At 50.0% G+C, this 21,270-nt stretch overlaps 6 protein-coding genes across 6 annotated transcripts; 3 read left to right on the top strand and 3 right to left on the bottom strand.

The window, feature by feature from the left end:
- Window positions 1-481: 481 nt before the first annotated feature.
- Window positions 482-1,750, bottom strand: FIBRA_00876 (uncharacterized protein; the record flags this gene model as incomplete). Its single annotated transcript, XM_012322762.1, has 2 exons — window positions 482-1,572; window positions 1,621-1,750. The coding sequence occupies 2 exons, from the start codon at window positions 1,748-1,750 to the stop codon at window positions 482-484; spliced, it is 1,221 nt and encodes a 406-aa protein (XP_012178152.1).
- A 1,443-nt stretch (window positions 1,751-3,193) lies between these two features.
- FIBRA_00875 (uncharacterized protein) lies at window positions 3,194-7,098 on the top strand (the record flags this gene model as incomplete). The annotated part of the gene is made up of 11 exons (XM_012322761.1): window positions 3,194-3,515; window positions 3,570-3,898; window positions 3,953-4,116; window positions 4,169-4,238; window positions 4,294-4,497; window positions 5,456-5,657; window positions 5,724-5,894; window positions 5,947-6,077; window positions 6,182-6,387; window positions 6,449-6,460; window positions 6,522-7,098. 11 exons carry the CDS (start codon window positions 3,194-3,196, stop codon window positions 7,096-7,098), a joined length of 2,388 nt encoding a protein of 795 aa, XP_012178151.1.
- A 255-nt stretch (window positions 7,099-7,353) lies between these two features.
- FIBRA_00874 (uncharacterized protein) lies at window positions 7,354-14,448 on the bottom strand (the record flags this gene model as incomplete). The annotated part of the gene is made up of 43 exons (XM_012322760.1): window positions 7,354-7,485; window positions 7,541-7,564; window positions 7,627-7,739; window positions 7,795-7,809; window positions 7,868-8,114; window positions 8,165-8,290; window positions 8,350-8,372; window positions 8,423-8,486; window positions 8,540-8,669; window positions 8,717-8,723; window positions 8,788-8,847; window positions 8,899-9,014; window positions 9,064-9,166; window positions 9,219-9,458; window positions 9,511-9,572; window positions 9,624-9,767; window positions 9,823-9,991; window positions 10,050-10,308; window positions 10,365-10,457; window positions 10,510-10,569; window positions 10,617-10,658; window positions 10,708-10,769; window positions 10,817-10,865; window positions 10,914-11,023; window positions 11,084-11,351; window positions 11,403-11,443; window positions 11,499-11,561; window positions 11,611-11,637; window positions 11,692-11,719; window positions 11,772-11,817; window positions 11,869-12,004; window positions 12,066-12,096; window positions 12,153-12,249; window positions 12,307-12,370; window positions 12,432-12,819; window positions 12,871-12,985; window positions 13,048-13,094; window positions 13,145-13,185; window positions 13,252-13,315; window positions 13,376-13,549; window positions 13,609-13,872; window positions 13,928-14,276; window positions 14,327-14,448. The coding sequence occupies 43 exons, from the start codon at window positions 14,446-14,448 to the stop codon at window positions 7,354-7,356; spliced, it is 4,815 nt and encodes a 1,604-aa protein (XP_012178150.1).
- Window positions 14,449-15,528: 1,080 nt separating this feature from the next.
- On the top strand, window positions 15,529-17,565 carry FIBRA_00873 (uncharacterized protein; the record flags this gene model as incomplete). Its single annotated transcript, XM_012322759.1, has 1 exon — window positions 15,529-17,565. The coding sequence occupies one exon, from the start codon at window positions 15,529-15,531 to the stop codon at window positions 17,563-17,565; it is 2,037 nt and encodes a 678-aa protein (XP_012178149.1).
- An 812-nt stretch (window positions 17,566-18,377) lies between these two features.
- Window positions 18,378-19,405, bottom strand: FIBRA_00872 (uncharacterized protein; the record flags this gene model as incomplete). Its single annotated transcript, XM_012322758.1, has 3 exons — window positions 18,378-18,647; window positions 18,708-18,846; window positions 18,906-19,405. The coding sequence occupies 3 exons, from the start codon at window positions 19,403-19,405 to the stop codon at window positions 18,378-18,380; spliced, it is 909 nt and encodes a 302-aa protein (XP_012178148.1).
- A 623-nt stretch (window positions 19,406-20,028) lies between these two features.
- Window positions 20,029-21,057, top strand: FIBRA_00871 (uncharacterized protein; the record flags this gene model as incomplete). Its single annotated transcript, XM_012322757.1, has 1 exon — window positions 20,029-21,057. The coding sequence occupies one exon, from the start codon at window positions 20,029-20,031 to the stop codon at window positions 21,055-21,057; it is 1,029 nt and encodes a 342-aa protein (XP_012178147.1).
- Window positions 21,058-21,270: the final 213 nt, after the last annotated feature.

Raw genomic sequence — 21,270 nt, 5'->3', positions numbered from 1 at the left:
ACGCGCCAAGCCGTACGCATATATGAGCGCTGGAATGTTTCCCGCACTTACTTTGGTGCATTCCGCGGCTTACGGCCCTCAACTATGCATTGGTTGCCGCTGGTCTTGCAACGTTTGCACGTGTTCTGACCTTCAATAAATTCGCACTTCATCTACACGCCACAAGGTACACCGATCCGGAGTGGATGACAGGAGCCACGAAAAAGAACAGAACGAGCATTAGCGCTCTTTCGAGTGAGCGTATCAGCATACGTGCCTTGAGTTTCTTGCAATGCCTGCATGCACCTGGTCTGGCTCGTGGCAATAGTGGTCCACCGATTGCGATTGTAGGGCGTCAAATTCCCAGGTCACGTCCGGTGCAAGGGCAAGCCGGTCATAGACACACGGCGAAACCAAGACCCGGAGATGGAGTTTTTGGACGCAGACAGCGGACGTCAAGCGAACACCCGAATATGTGGGGGGAGAAAGAAAAGACGCATAGTCAGCATTCCAAATCAGTGTTCGCAAGCTGGAAAAAAGAGATCAGGACGTACAGTCGTGTTGCAAAATGATCATGGCCCGACGACGGCGGCATAGTTATAGACATAGGCGGAAAGCCTTCGTCGTCACTCTGCTCGCTTTCTTGACCACTCGTGCGGACGCGTTTTTTGCTCTGCGAGCCCGCCCCTGTCCGCTTATCTTGCATCCGTTTGCCTGCACCCTGAGGCTGGCTAGGAGACGAGCGCGATGCAGGAGCCGCGGGCAGCGATGTGCCTGCTGATCCTGGGCGATTCGAGGTCAAATAGGATGGTTGACCCTCGTCCGTAAACGGCGACAGAGCTGGAGATGTCGAGAACCGCGCAGGCGGCGTAAATGCTGTCGTCGAAGGAGCCCCCGAAGCGGTCTCCGGGAACTCATATGCCTTCCAGCTGTACTCCTGGTGCGGCAGCTGCTCAGCGGGGGCCGACTGGACCTGCTCGGCAGCGTACGTGAAGCTCTCGTTTGCCTGCTCGGGCTGCTGAAAAGTTTGATACTGCTGAAAGCTAGTATCGATGGCCGGAACGCTCAGATGCTGGGTCATCTGCTGCTGCGCGGATTGATATTGGACGGTCGCTCCAGTTGATGCAGTGGGACGCCGATGCTGTCTCGGCATCGCGCGCTGTGGGCGATCGACGGCGGCCCTCTGCATGAACGGCTGGTCGTACGAAACCTGTGCGGTAGATGAATAGGTAGTCGTATCATAGCCGAATTGATTCGGTTGAGCCTCCATGATACCGACAGATACATCCTGCATCTGTTGGGGTTGTGGCTGAGACGATGTCTGCTGCTGCTGCTGTTGCTGCTGTTGCTGATAGACGAAATGGGGGACGTTACCGGGATGGGCTCCCTGAGGATAGGCATACTGCGCTCCCTGTTGATTGTAGTTCTCCACCCACTGCTGATAATCTGCTGACTGCTGCACGGCCACGTCACCAGGGTCATAAAACATTGGGGGAGGTGCGAACATGGGCGTGTGTTGCTGGGTCGAGGGGGTAGTGGTGGAGTGAGCGAGATGGGCGTCCGGGTGGGAGAACGCCCAGGCGTTCTGGCCGTCTAAGACAAAGTCAGAGGGGCGTGAGGATTGAGGGCGGGTGTACTGACCTGAGAGGGGAGAATTCCGGTGCTTTTCACCTCCGGAGGAGACTGGGTGATTGATTGAATCAAACGCCGCTTGGTGAGCCACGCGCTGGGCGTCGGGTGGGTCCCGGATAGATTGGAGGCTCTGCGACATAGATCTGAGCTGGTGTATGCAAGAAATAGGAAAGACGAGTGCAAGTATGCGGTGAATGTGAACGAGATGGGACTCCGACCAGTCTCGCTGAGTGGTGGTCAATGAACAAGAACCGCAGAGCGAGAGATGCTCCTGTAGCCGCCGGATGTTCTACTCGGTCCGCTGGGTCGAGCACGTCGATAGGCAACACAGACGTCGAGATGGAGAGATTCCGAGCCTAACTGTTCGCAAGCATTGCTGACTGCCGACAAGCAAGTCCATTCCGTTCCAAGCGCTCGGACTGAATAATAAGCTATTTTTAAATTTGCCTCGCAAGACCTACTTACTAGATGATCCTACCTCATCGCCGCCAGATACGGAAATTATATGTATACGACATTGCATTGTTCGACTCCTACCTCTACACACTCATGCCTGCATACCATATGCAATGTTGCCTGGCCAAGCCGTTCAATCGTTCCATTTCAATCTTGGACAGTGTAGCTCAGCAGGCGTGGTCACATTTAACCACACATGTGATTCACGCTTCACGCCGTCCTGCCGGACGATCCCCGTGGCCACCAAGTTCGGCTGTCGAGCTGCCAATGAATTCAGATCCTCAAGGCCTCAACCCTGACTTCTGCCACAACGTTAACAAGCTTAAGATAGTGAATTGTCCAGTATGTCCAAGACTTGAGTGTGGTACAGCTCCCAGTGGATCTTCGACTTGGAAGTACACAGGGAAGTACAGCATTGGCCGCCCTTGGCAGTGCGTGCGCACCGGAGACCACCGTATCTTGTTTCCCCCCCCCGTTCTTTTGATTCCCCGTGAAGGCAGTGCCCCATGCAAAGAGTCAGTATATGCATGCATAGCATTGCACGAGTTACACATAGCGAAGGATATAGCAGCATTTTATCGTACATACTTCCGGACAAGCTCAAGCGCCTCTACTAGTACTTACTACGCTGGCTGCCAGTGGGTGCCCCCCCAATTTCTATCATCTAAACTTGTTTGATGCGAATACTCACAGAAGATCTACTCTTACACAGCAATCTGCCTCGTTGTACAGGCTCGGGGATGATGCTGATCATGATCCGCGTTATCGTTGCGGCTCTGCTGTCGTGTCTTCTGATCATGTCTCTGGAGTGGGCCTCGCCGAACGTAACACCTCCTCGATCTTGTAGGTGCGTCTGCATGATCCGTGAGGAATACACAAATCACAGCCGTTCACTGCGTGGCACTAGCATTGCGCTCGGAGCACTGTCGTCAGAACGACATGACCATGCACAGATGCATGCACATGGAACATGTGTCGGGGGCATGTTGGGAGTCTGAGTACATGCTGTTGGAGTAAACAGACAGCGGGAGGGTCTGTCGCCTCATTGCAAGCATGCAATGGCGGGCACAAAAGCGACAAGTGCGCCATAGCCAAGTGGGCGCGTGATTCTTCATAAATTCGCGACATGCTATCCACGCTCTTCCTTTCTCACATAAGAAAGCGACCCCATCGCGTCAAAGACCAACAGCCTATTCAACTTGCTATCCAATACGCCGTCTCATCAACACAGTCCCCCCCCGCTTCGCATACAATGGGTAACAACCAGAGTGCATCAAGCTCGCCGCGCCGTAAGGCCTCGCAAGTAAGCAGGTCATCGACATTATCATCGTCCCCATATATGCCTGGAGCGGAGACACCGCGGGTGGTATCGCAATGCGAAGAACTGAGTCCAGGGAAGGACAGGACAGTAGGTTACGAGCTGACTGTTGACGTGCTTGGAAGCCAGGGTTAGTTGTAATTTATTTAAATATCTGCAAGCGCTGGCACTTACAAGCATGTAGCTCCTGACAAAGTGAAGAGCGTTCCAACCACTCCTCGGCCGCTGTCTATAGTGGAGGGTATCAAGACTCCTGAAGCACAAGTCATGGCATCGCCAACCGAAACACATCGAGACAGCTTTAATCTGGAACATGCAGACGCGGCACTGAGCACTAGTCTCGTGAACCAAGAAGAATTGCACACAGAGAGAACATCAGACGAGCGCACCCATGGGTGGCTTCCCGGCACATATGTTCTATTGAACTCCAGGAGTGGGACCGCGCTTGATCTATCCGGTGCTGATCAAAAAACGATCATTGGCTTCCCTGCGCATATGGGCCAGAATCAGCAAGTGGGTGCTGATTTTCTTGCGAGTGCTTGACGTTAACGATATGTCCCGCTGCAGTGGGAATTTATTCCAAGCGGACAAGGATATGCCATTCGCAGCGCGCGTCCCTCATTATGCGGGTCGTATCTGACCGTCGAGAACCTCTGTGACAATGCCCCGGTGATTGCCAACCCATTTCCCACCAGTTGGGACGTGAAAGTAGACAGGGAAGGATCGCTGCAGTGTGTCCTCGTTTTTCAACTTCTCCACCAATCTCGAGCTGATTGTGTGTAGGATTTCGTGGCCTGGTACAGATTTCACCCTTGATCTTGCTGACTGGGGGAGCGCTACTCCTGGCACCAAAGTAAGCTCATAGCTATCTCGAATGAGTGCAGAACCGTTGACAATTTTGCATACAGGTGCAGCTGATGCGAGCGAAACCCGGGGAACCATGTCAGCTGTGGAAGTCTGTCCGCTGTGCATCTATGGAAGACCAACAGGAGAAGGTTACAAGGAGTGTAATGCCACCCATGATCACGGAGACCATCGTAGTATCAGAAGGCAAAGATGATGTTGTCACGACGCGCACAACGACGACGACGACGATAACTGCCGTAACCACGGTAACGAGGGCTGCGCGCAGAGGAGTAACGTCCTAGTCCATAACATCCACGAGAGGTCCGAGGAAGACATAGCTTGTATCATATTGAACTGATTAGTATATATTTGAACGGGTGTGATCTATGATAAGTCGAAATGAGCGTGACGTCAATGCAAGTTCAACCACGCCGGGGAATGGACATACTGCATAGTCGAAAATGGTAGTTTGCCCGTGTATCACTGTCCAGTAAGCGAAGCAGAGCACATAATAGACCTTTAGCGTATTGCTCAAATTATACACCGCTAGACAGGTGGTCTATAAGATCCTGAATGGTGAACATTGCAACACATGAAATTGTAACGCAAAGGGAATGGCAGTGGCAGGGCCGTCACGAACCTGTAGTAGATCGTCAATCCCGATAGACCCATGGAGTCAAAGACCTGTGTTCTACGGTACGAGAGATTAAAAAATCCAGCTCACTACATTCCTGATTATGAAAGAGTCTAAATTGCTGCTATACCTCTCCGTCTGATCCAGTCACAATTATATCATCGTGCAGGAGACGCTTCTCTCGACGATGGAGCGTTCTTCATGATGATAGCCAGAATACAGGCGTTAAATGTGAGCAAGAGAACATCTTCTAGTCCACTATCCAGAAAGCTTGTGCGCAGCATCGGTTGAGAAGACAGGTACATGCGGTACGATTTTGGTTATGTTGGTGAGCATTGACTTTCAATCGAGGAACAGCACGGATTGATCGGTATATCTGATTAGATATGCTCCCAAACATCGCAAATTGTCCATCTGCTTATTGGGTCACCTCAATTCGGCTACCATCATGGTCGTCAATCTCCTGTGCGCATCCCGAGCTGATTTTGTTGAGCATCGGAACTCATGCTTATAGTCTGAATATTCTCAGAATTTCCCCTGTTGAAAAATTGAAGTCGCATACACGATTCTTTCTCACTCTTCGGTCTCAGGAAGGTCGTTACCATTCAATAATTCTGTTTCGACTTTCTCCTAGTCAAGCAAAGGACGACCAGCATGGGTCACCTCGGAAGAATATACAGGCTACGGTTGACTACGGTCAATTATATGCGATGGAAGCCAACTGTCCACACCTCGGCGCCGATCTGTCGCACGCGGAAATCGAAGAGTACGATACGGGCGTAGTGGCTGTCTGTCCGTGGCATCGGTATTTCAGTCTCATGTTTGCGTATATCGTTACCCCTTGATTAAATTTCCAAGGTGCCAGATATGACTTTGATCTCCAAACGGGAAATAGTGAGGCCGGATTGAAGGCGTGCACATATGCAGTCGAAGTTCGGACGGATGACGCTGGTGTTGAGGCTGTATGGGTGGATACACCTGAGGATGGTACAGAATGGCGGCTTGTCGAACTCAGGCCTGTCTCAGAAGGTATGTGTTCGTATTAATTTTGCAGCGATCGTAGTTCATCAAATTCCTGCAGCATTTGCCGATCCTCCGCCTCTGCCTGATATTTCGAAGCTGTCAATTTCCTCAAACGAGTCTGCAACGTCAGAAGCTTTGACACAAGACGTTGTGCCGCCTGAAGAGCCTACAACGCTGATACAATGGGCAGTACTTATATTGAACACCGCAGATCCTACCTTGAAGGCAAGCAGTTGATCCATATCCAGGTATTTATTCGCGCACATACCCACTCATATTCCACTCTGGGCTAGGTCCAGCGAACTAGACACGCAGTGCATCTATTTCAGACCGGACAACTGAAGTCGATTGGGCATCGCTCAGCAAACGTACCCAGACCTCCTGACGTCCCTCCGCGACAAGAAGCTTTCGTACGAAATACGGTTGAGCCAGCAAAGGTAGCGAAGAGAAAGAATAGGGCGGTCATGTTGCATGCACTAGCGAACATAGAGCAATGGGCGTAAGTATGGCAATTTTCACACGAGTGGTCTTGCCACTGACCATCCTCATTCGTGAAACAGAATCGATCTCGCGTAAGTCATGCCACACTTTTGTCCTCACGACTATTTGTTAGACTTCAGATCGTGATTGTAGGTGGGATATAATTGCCCGCTATGGGCCCGAATACCCAGATCTACCGCCTGCCTTCTTCTACGACTTTGCCAAGATGGCCCTCGACGAATCCAAACATTTTTCGCTCCTTACCGCGCGCCTTGCTGCTCTCTCTCCGAGCACACCATACGGCTCACTGCCTGTTCACGCGTCCCTATGGGAATCGGCGCGCGTCACCTTCGGATCGTTGCGCGCCCGACTCGTCATAATCCATCTTGTGCACGAGGCACGCGGTCTAGACGTGAACCCGGGGACGATCGAGCGATTTCGTCGCGCAGGCGATGATGAGAGTGTGAAGGTACTGGACATCGTCCACCAGGACGAGGTGACCCATGTCACAACAGGACATCGATGGTTCATGTGGATTTGCGGAAAGCAAGGCGTTGACCCGGTAAGCACGTTCAGAGACGAGGTGAAGAGGTGCTGGAGAGGGGATGTCAAGGGGCCCTTCAATGTAGAGGATAGGGAGAAGGCAGGAATGACAAGAGACTTCTACGAAGATCTACGCGGGGAGATGCGTGGAGATTGGGAACATGCAAGAGAAGTTCAAGGAGCTTGATGTAACATTGATCAATTCAATACGGTTTCCAAGGGGGTTGATATTGATATACCTGCGATACTAGGATGAGCTGAACCACCTCGAGATGGTTTTCGGGAACAATTCAACTCCAAACATGGTTTTCATAGATTGGCCAGATCAACAAGCGAACGTATTACCCAAGCTGCCCGAACAACATACGCAGATGAAAGTCCATGTTATCATCATTCAACGTGATCGCGCTAATTTAGGTATATCAGACGGACACAGCGGCATCTACAGTACTGCAGGAGAACTGGACTCGGAAGCCATGGCGTAGAGCCTGTCCTTGTCGCCGCTCTCATCCACGAGCGCACGAAGTCTGCCCGCCTCTTTTTGGAGTAGTTCATATGGCTTGCCAAACTCAACCTGAAAAATTGTCTGAGAATGTATGCGTGTAAGACTATCAAGCAGATTGACTTACAATGCGACCCGCGTCAAGAACCATCTGCAACATGATCGAACATAGTCAATAACACGAGCAAACCCGCTGTTGCTTGAACTACTCACAATTCTATCGGCGTCCATGATTGTCTGCAAACGATGCGCTACGGTGAGAAGCGTGACGCCATTGTTCAACTCTTTCCGCAAAGATTCTTGGATGATGGCGTCTGTCGCATAATCTGTAACAACGCATCAGGTCGTGTGATGAATGATTCTAGGACAAACTAGTCCCACCAATAGCCGACGTTGCTATGTATTGTGAACGTGTTAGTGCCGTGCACGCGTGATAAGAAGCGAGAATTCGTACCCTCGTCCAGAATCAACAGCTTGCTCTGCCGTACGATCGCTCTAGCCAATGCGAGAATCTGTCTCTGGCCAACGGACAGATTACCTCCTCCGTTAGAGATTTGACTGTCCAGGTTGATACAGCCTTCTTCTGTGTCACTTTGCAGCGCGAATAGACCCGCGGAGCGTAGAGCATCGTTCAGCACTATGTCATCGTATTGCTCGAAAGGATCTAAGTTCTGACGCAATGTACCACTCAGGAGTTCTGGCTGCAAAGCATATCAGATACAGTCTTCAAGATGAATCTGGGGATACTCACCACTTGGGGAATGATGGTGATATGTGATCTGAGAGCGTCCAAATTGAGGCTATCGGTTGGGATCCCATCGTAATATACTTTGCCTTCGGTGACAATACATCGCAGAAGGGCCAGTGTCAAGGAACTCTGGATTAGATGATTAGCGTGCTGAGATCTAGAACGATGTCAAGTGTTCGACAGCGTACCTTCCCACTTCCTGTGCGTCCAACTGAAATGTAGAGTTAAGCAGCAGGTGATGGGTCTTTCCGCATCACTCACCGATTCCCACGCGTTCTCCAGACTTTATCTCGAAAGATACATCCTCCAGGACTCGGGGACCATCCTATGACAATTTCTGTGAGTCGATCACCATGCTTTTGTCTGAGGATTGCTCACTGAAGAGTAGCGCGCAGACAAATTCTCTACTCTTAGATCGCCACTCGCAGGCCAGTAAGCGGGTGGGGCGCCGCTTTCCGTTGGCTTTGGCTCTTGCTCAATTTCTATGTATTGTTGGATACGCTCAAGGCTGCACGCGAGGTAAGTATTCCGAATCATTATGCTAGGCGACCTTACCTGTTGCCTATTCGAATGATCCCAAATGAACAATGAGATGGTGAATGGTACCACAGAGCGATATGGCGTACCATAAACTTCGAACCTGTTGTAGATTCTGATCCAGAATAATATCATACCGCCAAAGCTGGCTATTGTAGGTGAGCACGAAGGTATATGGAATCATAGTCTCATCCACTGACCTGCCATATTCAAGGCGAAACCGGTTTTGGAAGCGGTCGATCCACCGTATACTAGATATGCCGCAAGAGTGGAAGTGAACACCGCAGCAAGCATATCAATGCGAATAGCAATCCATCTACATTTCCCAGTCGGCGATGCGGCCTGAACATGAGGGCCAAACATACCGATTCAGGTTATAGAACGTGATGGAAGCCCGTGTATACTTGTCGATACGTGTTCTGGATCCTTTCCTGAAGTGATCCTGTGCGCCATAGGCCCGAATGGACACTAGAAGTGAATCAGAAGATGCTTTCGATACGCTTGAATTGGAGCAGTTTACCAAGGCCTGCGAATGCGGCGCCGAAATGGCCCAAAACTGGAGCACGTGCATTGCTCCGTTCCCGTTTGACAGAGAGTTGCGCTTTCATATAGATTTGACCTATCCATCTACCTACCGTGGCGATGATGATTCCCGGGAAAACGAAGACCGGAGATGAGATAACCACAGCAGCAAGCCTGACAGACATAGTCGCTGATGTGTTCAATAGAGCACTGAGGCATCTAGAGAGAACCCCATCGACTAGAAATTGCGTTTATAATCAGTCGCTCAGTGTGCGGTCATTGGAACGTACTGGCATCAATATCTTGGGTACATCTGGTCAGAACACGGGAGGTAGGTGTCCTGTCAAGCCACCTGTAATTGCCCAATGAGATTCGAGCTCGATTAGGACGCACTCCACATCACCTTAACGTTGTACCAAAGAGAGAAGAGATCAACTCCTTATGAATCTGTCTCGACGCTCGCAATGTACCGAGAACGAATACTGTTGACCATGTGAAGAAGCCCAATGCCGATACCACAGTGATGGCAGAGTAGATAGATACATAGCTGATGATGTCATCATAAGTTGTGACACCATCGGTTGCTTATAAGTCTCACTCACAACGGGACACTGACTTCTGATGAGTTCCTTTCTTCGTACTGCCTTGCCCAATAACCAAGGAACCAAACTTGAAGACCATCGGTCACCTCAGTTATGGCGAGGGCAACCGCACAGGTTACCCAGAACAAGACTCGATCTTCACCACCTAGACTGCCCAGGTACAATTTCACTTCAGCGCCATTAGCACTCGAGTTCGAGGGAAAAAATCGAAGTCATATCTGACGCACTGGCTGCCCAACTGACATGCCCTTCTGATATTTCTTCCTCCACGATAAGCTTCCCCGCAGCAGTCTTGGCTAATTCTTCTTCGGTCTGCTTGATATTCTGTTCTACCTTCCCAATGATTTCATTTTCGTTAGCAAGTTCGGCGGCAAGCGTTTTGTCTTTTTCTAGAGCACTAGATAGGGTGCCTTGGCTAGATATCCGCCCTCCAGCAACGGAGACTACGAAATCCGATATCGGACTCGCCATGGCCACATTGTGCGTCTGTAGCAGTACTGTCTGAACAAACGACGCCTGAGGTAGTATGGAACATGACTTACGACGAGGAGTACGGTCCGACCTCGAATTAGATCGCCCTTGAAGCATTTTTCAACAATCCATCGGGCTGTGTGGACGTCGAGAGCTGCTAAAACCTAAAAACAGTCAGCATGGAGGGTGATGTAGAGATGGCGACTGGTGGCACACATCATCAAGAATGAGGATCTCTGCTGACGAGTATACTGCGCGGGCGAGGGTTACACGAGCCTGGTTGTAATATCAGTACATGAAGCGACTCAAGAATAATCTTCCACCTTCTGGCCACCACTAGTTACGAGCGGTGAGTCCAACTTCGACTAGGACTAGTCAACCAACCTGCCTTAATGTAATCCCCTTTTCACCGACCTCTGTAAGATCTCCAGCTTCAAATAATTCAAGGTCCTGCTTCAAACCACACTGATCGAGGACTACTTGTGCTATCAGAGACATCCTATAGCTAGCCAATGAAATAGACCTTTATTGAGCCGCTCTTCATCGTAAGGCGAACCAAACAAGATGTTGTCCTGTATACCAATCAACGCAATGTCTCACTCTGCATGAATTTCACTCACCCGGATCGTTTCATTCTGTATCCATGACTCCTGCGCGGCGAATGCGACCCCACGTTCTCGAGGAAGATTGTAGAGTGAGTCTGGACCCGAAGGCATGTAGTGCATTTCACCTGTATCATACAAAATCGGGTGTCGATGTTCGATATCACATAGCTGGACTATTGACTCACCCAACAGTGCCATCAGCAGTGATGTCTTGCCGGATCCCGTTGGTCCGACAATGATATTGATAGATCCACGCTGAAAGCGTAGCTCATCTTCGATACGAAGGGTGAATTTCCTCCGAGGTGCTGCGGGAGTAGATGTGTTATTCGTTTCATCGGTCCATGTGAACCACGCGTTTCGAAATCCGATGAACTCGCTATCTTCGACAGCATTGGACTGAATAAGTTCGGCCATGATTGAAGACCTCTCTGTGAATTGATCTAGGAGTTCTGTCTATACGTCTACATGTGAACCCCGCTGAAGCACAATGAGCTATATGCCTACCTTCTGCATGAATTCATTGATACGATCAAGCGCCACTCTCGCTAGAAAAGTTATATCAACAACCAGAGCATCCATAAATGGTACGAGTCTACTCACTGCGCATGACATCGGGAACAAAGGTGAAGATCATGCGTAGCTGATTGCTAAACATATCAAACACTGACTCATAAATGAGAGAAAGCAAGGCACAGATTGGCAGGCGGCTCACCAGTCATCGACGAGAATACAATTGAAGCTGTATATAACATGTATTATTAGACATTCCAATTCTACACGTAACCAAGCTTACCCGAAAGCTTCTGCTTCATGACAATTGTCTGCAGAAGAATTTAAAAAGATATCACTGTCCGCAGACTCGGCCCTACTCACATAAGTCACGAAGGTAACAACCATAGTCAATAAGGGTATGGTATAGCTGTGTATGTTTAGTCAATATCCAAAAGTGTTGACTTTGAAGTATGCTCACTTCAAATCGTTGTTAATTACATTCCACAGCTGTGCCCACTTTACTAGCTTCAATTCGGCCTCGCGTTTCTCCGTTAATTGCTGCGTAAGCCGTGGTTCCCACCCGAAAAGTTTGATCATTCGGATAACACCCAACGCTAGCAACGATTGTGAATACCAAAAGATGATCGTTTACAAAAAGACTGATCTCATATTCACATTCAGTGACGCTCTGTACTCGTGCATCGGTCTGCACACCTCGACTATCAGCGTGTTCCGAATATCTGGATCAAGAATAATCCGTACCTTTTGCATTTTTGCAGCCTCTACTTTACGTATTTTACTTGCGACGGCACCAGGAACTGGGAACGCGATGACAATCACAGCCATTCCTGCAAATGCACTATATCGCAGGTGAAATCAGCAATATGTCAAAAATATCAACGAATTTTCAACATACCTCACACCTAGAATTGTGTACAAAAACCATACACACAGTGCAAGCTCCAGAGGAATCCGAACAACTATGATTCACAAATAGATGGGTATCAGCAATAGATCAGAGGCACACGAAGTACACCATACCCAGATACAAAGCAACCTGTCCGAGGGCAAGAGCAGCCAAGTCAGTAGTGATGAGGTTGTTGATTCTCCCAGCCACATTCTTGCTTTTCTCCCCGCCGTTGTCATCTTTGTCGCGCTCGGAAGATGATTGCTTCGTTCGAGGTTGAGCATCGTCCTTGTCTTTTTGCTTACCCATTTTGGAGTCAGCGTCAGCGGCGAGCGTGCTAGAAGTCGATTGTCCCTCTGTTGGTGTCAGTCCGACGCCATCAATCTCAGCGACCGAAGCTGAATCAGGCGTTGTCGTGACTGTGGTAGGTGTATCCGACACGTCTGCTTTCACGCGCATCCGCAACGCGTGTTCGAATACCAGCTGCGTGATAACAGCTTCCAGGCGTACGAGCATGCGCGTCTGGTAGGTCATTAGTATGGACATGTATCAATGACACAAGGAACTACACACCCAAAGGAAAGTGTACATCGATTCGAAAATGACGAACAGCGCTGGACCAATGAGCAGAAATAGGATCCAAACCCATGGTCGAACGAAGGTGTCTTGATCTCGGGATTCAACATAACTATCGTGGATGAGACATTGTCAAGGCACTTTAAATATCATCCACACGAGCACAAAGCGTACGCGAGTAAATTTTTGATCCCCAATGGAGCTGCAAATCGTGAGAACATCTGAAAAACAGTAAGCCCCTCACTCCACACGACATAACAACCACATTTACTTGCGTCAACAACGCAATAACCATAGCGGTAATATCAGTTCCTGTGATTTGTGAAGATGGTCTCATGGTTAGCGGACACTCGGGCACCGCTCATCTAGGATACTCACGGAAGACCTTAAGTAGTCCCCAAAAGATGTGCCTATCCTTCTTCGTCTGTAATGGATCTAGCTCCTACATATGATTGCTTGTCATTGGTAATAATAAAAACCGATCTCAAACGGTTTGACAAACCGGGAAACTGTTCTTGACGAGATTCAGTGCGCTGTCGTGATCGGCGAGGGGCGGGAGGCGTTCAAAAGGATAATGCGACATGCGATACGCTTCAAATACTGTTTTGTCCAAGAACGAATACAGAAGAAGCGACAAAATTGATGCGGTCTGTTCGGGTGCAGGAGGTGAAGGATTCTGATGAAAGGCAATATGCTATACAGTACAGTGACAATAAGTATTACTGATGCGCGCACCTTGGGATCAAGAGGAACATAACGCCGTGGAGCAATAAGAGGAACAAGAACAGCCGCAATGGTCAGCGAAGTCAATTTTCCCCAGAGAAACACGCCTTCGGCAGTGTCAAGAGGTGACAACGTGGACGTTCCGAGAGGCCAGATGTCGCGGTAGATATAAGTTACCCATGCAGACAGAAGGACAAGTGCGCGGTGCCATGAGACGAAGAGAGGAGGGGCGGACCGCATGAGTACTGGCACAAGGGCGAGGATTGATGCATATGCCTATGATATCGTGTCTCAGTATGAATGATGACACCCATGTATATGCGAGATTCACATATGTCCCACATAGTCCAAGATGCAACCAAGGACCAGACGTCACAAGGTCTTCTTTCCGGCTGGCTGAATATGCTGAGAATGCAGACATGCCGAACAAAGCTAAACAAGCCAGGAACCGGACGATGTTGAGGGCAAGTCGGAGTCGATCACCGGGTTGTGAGACTATCGACGATGCCCCAATGCCCACCCTGGCGACTTCAGCCTCATTCGCGCCCTCACGGCTGGGGGCCGATCGCGTAGCACCAAGTTTGGCAAAAAGCCTCTGCAAACCAAGTTGAAGGAGTAGTGCAATTATTGACCAAGCGGCAGCATAGCTGGGAAAGGCGAGAGAGTCAAGAAACATGTTTCTGGCGGACAATCAGCACATGCGACATGCTCAAACTGTGAGAACACATACTTTGGTCCATCGTGAGTGCTATACAGTGAAAGCAGGGTCCCTGCATCCTCGGCAGGAGCTAACACAATCTGAGATGAAGAGTAGGAACTATTGCTGCGCCCGGCAACGGTCCAAGCGGGCATAGCACACTTGAGGAGAGGGACTGATTGCTCAGAGCGAGTCGTGGAGAAATTTATGGACTCCGAATGTCAGAGTCAGAGCGATAGCCCGGCGTCAGGACGATGCCAAACACTCGCTTAGCGCGACGGCTCCGAGATACGTGATGTCCACGCGGAGTCAACAGCGACCAGGTCGCCGTCCATCCGTTCAGCGAGCTCATGAAGGCGCCATGTCAGAATACGAGGGAAAGAGTCCAGCATCCAGATGTTCGTGAATCCGACCTCGGGAAGCAGGAGGACGAGGAGATATATTGAACAGCGTCGGGCTTGCTTGAAGTGGTACGTAAAAGGAAACTTCAGGGACGAGGCCTTTAGACAATACGTACAAATAACACCATTGACGTTGCGGATCACCGTGGCGAGTCCGAAGTTTTATTCGAGTTTGCGGGAACATGCTACCTAACGACCACGCACTTTCTCTATTCCAACCCGATTCTAATTGTAATGATGCTCACCCACGCTGAAATCGAGTCGGAGACAATCAGGCTCAACGTTTCAATGTAGCAGGTACTACCAGTATGCTAGTGACAATGAAAGTGCCTTGCTGCGTTTTAACGAAAGGGCGAGCTGTCGTCCTTATCTGCATGCTAATCTGGAGATGTATGTTCTACCTCAGGAACATGTTGTCAGCCTCTGACATTGCGTCAGAATTGAAATGCTCCCCGCAGCCTCAAATACCCCGACTAAACTCTGGAAGACTCACGATCCTGCTTCATCGCACGTTTATTGAGACCGCGTGATAACGTTGGTTTGGGATCATAACCAGGAGACAGGTGATCCGTGCAGCACGGTGAGTTCTTTTTAGTGAATGATACCGTCCAGGATATAATTTGACGCTTTCGCTATATTCAAGTTATCGCAGTTTTTTGTACGCAATGCTGTTTTTTTCATGCAATATCTGTTTTTGAAGCGAATATTAACAGCCGTAGTCGTCTTCGCAGGTTCTCCTATCCGCATTGCAACTAGATATCAATCAATTCTATATTGGTTTTATCACCACATCTTCTCTCCAGACTTACTTCGTATACTGAGGGTCCCTGCTCCATGGACAAGCAGCGCGTTTACCCTAGGCAGCTTGAGGCTTCGGAGACCACGTCTAGTTATGACTATTGGTGGCCATATCCAGCTTGGACCGCAAGCACTGCAGAGACAATCAGCGTGCCTCTGGCAGTCACACAACTTATTGCCCCTACAACCTCAAGTGACACGTCCGTCATGATCAATTCCATGATCACTGCTGTTCGCCCCATGGTTACGTCCTCAGCCATCCCTTCTAAGAGTGGAACTTTCATCCACATCACAGCCCTACCACCGGCGAGCTCCTCCTCGGCGAGCGCGAGTCTGAACACCTCACACGGGTCATCTTTCAACATCGCTTACCTCGCGCCTCTCTTCGCAGTGCTGGGCGTGATTGCGGGGGCTTTTACTACAACGCTCCTCCTGCGTTGGTATAGCCACTGCGCGGGGCGTCACGCGGCTCGCGGTTCGTATTTCGAATCAGGTCCTCAATATGTTCCAACTCCTGACGTAGGTTCGATGAGGGCACGAGCTCATCAGTCAGATACACTGTCAGTTGATGCCAATGCCTATCTCTCTCCGCATTACTTCCGGTCTACGCAGGCGGAGATTGTGAGAGAGATAGGACGTACACCATCAACCCCCATACGATCACCTCGATATTTACACGTACCTCGATCTCCAGTGGATGCGTTGTCCTCGCCGCTTCCCGCAGAGGATGATGCATTTTTTAGATGCGAGCAGTCTATGGTGAACAATGTCCTTCAACGTGGACGGTCTGGAGCCACGACGTCAACTACATTACTGTCTCCTGCCTCTTTGGCCGACGAAGACCAGAGCATGCCATACGACACACTGCGACACACATCGATTAGGCGGGGAATCCTCGAGCGCTTGAAGTATGGTACTCAACGACGACCCGCAAAAGACATTGAAGAACCCGGGTCTACGGATGGCATCGGAGTCGTTCCTGGACCACCTAAGCAGCGCTTAAGTCGTAGACAAGGTCACAAGAGACAGACTTCGGACGTCACGACTGACGAGACCGGGGGGTCAATGGCTGCGCAGTCTATTGTCACTCCCAAAAGGAGTCATTCGCTGGTGCACAGTGTCGTATACGAGTCGCCCTTGCTTCATACAGGATTCAGAATTATCGAGGAGGACCCTGAGATGGACGTGATGCTTGCAGAGCAGGAATGCCAGGTCACCAATCGCCATGCGGCCACTCATCACAAGCATTTCGCGGCGCAGGACGACTCTGATGCAAATTTGATCTCTCCTTGGGCAACGTCTCTCTCTCGACAAGCAGAAACTGATACGTATACCACTTTGCCAGCGCGACGAAGTGCCAAGAGCAGCCCGTTCTCAACCCCGGGTATATCGCGCACGTCAACTACAGCTTCTCCGCCTGCGATGTCGCGCGTTGATTCCTCTGTCCTTCCGTCAAGTCCTCCACGGATCATGTCCCCACCACTTGAGTCTAGGCTCTTCTTCGGTGCCATTCCGCCGGATTTTGGAGTCACTCCAACGCTGAACTTGCAATTTCCCTCCCAGCACGCATCCTCATCAGTACCGGACCGAAGCTCTCCACCGAGACAAATGAACAAGCTGCACACCACTAGAGAGCCACCGCTTCTACCGTTCCCTTCTTCCTCGATCTCCTCTCCATACAGTAACCGCCTGAAGAAGGCCATCCGGCAGGCTCGGCCGCCTGCTACTTCTCCGACTCCTACCCCAGCAGGGCCCTCTCCCCCTCCTGGAAGGCACTCTGGCGCCTTGACGCCCACGACGGGCTTCACAACAAGACATTCAGCCCATGACAAAGTGGATGAAATTGTGTCGCGAAGCTGGAGCCAGAGGGACGTAAGCGCAGACATGTTTGTCAGGAGTCCGACACTATTTGGGGCATTGGCCCTCCATCTACGTCCCTTGTCCGGTCACCCTGACAGTGTACTTCAAGGCGGCGCTAGCGTTCCGAAATCTCCGCTGGAAGGTATTGAACAAAGGTTGGAGGCCTTGTTGAAGAGCAAGAACAAGGACAGCGGACATTGTGAGAGGGTATGAGAAACTGCAGGGTGTACGCTGTACCTTGGATGAGAACATCGATTTTGCAGATCGTATGTACATATTGTGCTCTAGCTGTCATAACAACCTTTTTTATCTTCTGACTGTATCGATTGGCCCAGCAGTTATTGAGATTCAACATCGCTACTTTTCATTCCCCTCTGAATGACTTCGTGTGATACCCCACCTACTCCTCTTGAATTTCCTTCACACAAAACACGTCATAAGCTACACACATAAGTCGTCTGAACCGATTATCTTCAAATACGGGGGAAATGCATTCGTGCGAACTTGGTGTGACACTCAATGAAATTCTGGTTTTTGCGCCATGCCTTGCATTTCCAACGGCATCGAAGCATGCGTTGTATAAATTACAATCCTGGTCATCGACATCCACGACGGTTGTATAAATTACAATCCTGGTCATCGACATCCACGACGGAGAGCAAGGAAAGATCAGCAACCCGCGGTACTTTCAGCATTGGCGTGGCGGCCATCATGGCTTCCTTGGAACACAAAGCAAACGCAGCTAGATCTCCGGCATCTGATATCTGTTCGACAATGCATATCAGCAACTCCTGCGAGAGATCACGTAGTCGGTTGTTTGCTGGTAGTAGGAGAAGGTCATTTCCTTCGCCAAAGCCATGCGCCTGCGCTACCATGAATAGATTATTCCTCCATTCGAACCGGACAATCTGGGAGAGAAGTGACAACGCGGTAATTCCGGGAGTCGACGGAGATTTCGTGTAGCAAGAAGGAAGGAATGGGAAAGCGACAGAATGCGCGATGGTTACCTCCGGATTTATTGTGATTCAGAAGATTGAACAATGGAGAGCGGAGAACAGAATACAATAGACAGGCTCGAGCGAGGTAGAGCCCTTGTCCAAGATCTGCCTGGAAATATCCACGATCGCTGCTTGAAGGTGTCGTTGATCGTCGAGATGCGTACATAACAAAGCACACAGATCACCCTGAGGCCACCAGAACTCTGGTGGTGAGTCACCATCAATTTCGAGCTCGCGATTCTTCGTCATATCGGCCCATTCACGACTTTCCAAAAACCGGAGACGAACGGAGTCATTCTATCGATCGCGATAGAGAAATGAGGCATCATATGACAGCCTGCAAAATGCCCACCGAACCAAATTACTCATAATGGCGAGCACCGGATCAGGGATGTCGTAGTGATCAGGTATGGCGTCCAACTGCTGCAGAAACTGACTATGTTCGTACATGACGCAGCCGACATGGAACTCGAGGAGTCGGATGCAAACATAATGACTGGAGGATAATTCGGAGTTGGGGCCAAGCAGCAGTGTTTCGACACTCTCGAAGCACACTGCGCCGAAGTCTTGTAATCCCGCAAGGTCGCATCGGCCACCGGCGGAGGTGGAGTTGACCAGACATATCGGTATTCCTCAGGTGTATGCTCGTTCAAAGCGCTGTTTCCGAATGAATCGAAGGAGATTGCCTCAACGAATATATCGTAAGGGGGCATGTTGTCGAGGCGGTACATTGGTGCATTATTGATGAGGAATACAAGGTGGTCGAGATTCATTTCGTAGACCCACTGAATGTGGAGGTCATTCCAGGGCAGCACTGTGGAAATGGAGTAGGTGGCAGACGACGATCTCTCCCTCTCGTCCAAGCTCTCCCAGTCTTCCAGCTGAGTATCTAGCGATGCACGTGTGTTGGTGAGCCATGTCTGGAATTCAGCTGGGTCTTTTGGAATTGTCTCCAGAAGATCCAGACCTAGTCCCTCCGAGTAGGAATCATACTGATTGTAATATCGTATATATCGTTTCTTGTGCCTGTACATTTTATATCCACGAGTGCCCATGCTAAAATAACTACTGATCTCTATCAAATCGCGCAAGCTTGTCCCATTCTACTACATACCTGTATCTGATATTTCAAGTGTAAAGTGACTAGTCTACCACGCGGCGAGGAAAAGACTGGCTATTACTTGCGGCGAGTCGAGCAACGCGAGATAAGCGCTTCAATTCAGGCCCGCAGACAGAGGTTATAATAATTTCCTATTTTGGGATCATGTGGCTGCGGCAGCGATGCCCACAAGCTATGTAATCAAGCTCCGCTACAATCTCAATCGATCGCGGCAATGACTGAATTGATCCTAGTCGTCTGTCTTCATGAAGGTGTCAGTTTCCATTTGAGTCCAGATGTTTCGTGCTCAATTTCTGGTACGTGCATGCAACTACACTGATTAATCCTGTTGTACTAATACCTCTTAGCGCAAAGATTCCGAACGTAAGTCGTTGACGGTGTTAGACTCTTGCGGCGGCCAAAAGCCTTCGGTATGTCTTACTTTATCAGAATTCAGAGAGTTCTGCGCATGAGCGGCACTTTTCGGCTTTGTCGCTCAACGACCACTTCCAGAAGCGACCCATATACAAGCCTCGGGCTTGAATAATCCTGGGGAAACATTTCATAACCGGCGTCGCAATGGAATCTAGCTCTTCTAGCTCCTCCACTGTAAGTTACGGGGAGGTAATTCCAAGCCGATTTATCACAGAGTCACCGCTGCCTATTGAAGACGAACCCAGTGAGGCAGGAATACGGCCGCAACCCCGCACCTTGGAATATGTTCGGCAATTGACCGCAGAAACACTCGCCCTCCGAGCCATCCAGAGAGCAGAGACCATCGATGGCAGTAAAGTCGGCGTGGTTTTTACACTCTCACATACAGCCGATAAACGCTTCTTGAAACTTATCAGTTCCTCCATCAAACGCGCTCTTCTTACAAGGGGCTTCCTCTTTGCTGTTGGCTCTCCCAGTGCCACCCCGCAAGATCCAAGACCTCTCCTTATCTGCGGCTCTTCTGACGATTTCGTGAAACGCGCAGGTGTCCTCGTCGGGTCTAAATTTCTCGGACGCATCACGGAAACTTTCTTTATCGGCCGAGGTCTCTGGGTGGGCGCTGTGCGCGACCTGGGCGGCAACTCGTCCGACGAGGCAGCACTCTGGGATGTGGTGCGCAAAGCAGCGCGCAGTCCCATAGATCCACTTACTCCCCCGCCCGGTTCGACAAGCGTCGCTCAACTCGTTTCCGTCGCCCGCGCTCATCTGGAGCGAATTACACCCCAACAAGCTTACGGGGAGCTGCATGATCCGACAAGCATGTGGCCAGTTGTTCTGGTTGACATCCGCCCAGAAGCAGAGCGTCGCAGAGAGGGCGGAATCACGGGGTCCATCATCGTTGAACGCAACGTTCTAGAGTGGCGTTTTGATCCTCGCAGCGATCAGCGCCTGACGCTGGCCAATCGTTATGATCTACGAATCATTGTGTTTTGTCAGGACGGTTATGCATCGTCTTTGGCAGCAAGGTCTTTGCAAGATGTGGGGATGCTGCTTGCGACAGACATGATCGGAGGGTATGCTGCTTGGAGAGAAGCAGGGCTGCCATTCGAAGTACACCCCGCTCTGCCTATAAATTTCTCATCGAGTTCCACAAGTGAAATGGATGATTATTGACAGTGGGACTGCTCACCTCATTTCGCAGGAATATCACTTTCCCCCAAGTTCCACGTCATAGATTCCCTTAAATTCGCTTTTAGCTTGCTCCCCATTTGCTTACCGCCATCTTCAGCGAATCATCGAACGGCAGACATTTGTATAAAACGAATTATCATGGTGATGATATCGAGCAGCACCGGGAATATAAATTGCATGCCAACGTATCGTATG

Source organism: Fibroporia radiculosa (assembly GCF_000313525.1).
Source record: "Fibroporia radiculosa TFFH 294 genomic supercontigs, scaffold397, whole genome shotgun sequence".
NCBI lineage: Eukaryota > Fungi > Basidiomycota > Agaricomycetes > Polyporales > Fibroporiaceae > Fibroporia > Fibroporia radiculosa.
The sequence above is the reverse complement of the archived record's forward strand: the minus strand, read 5'-3'. Positions and strand labels throughout refer to the sequence as shown.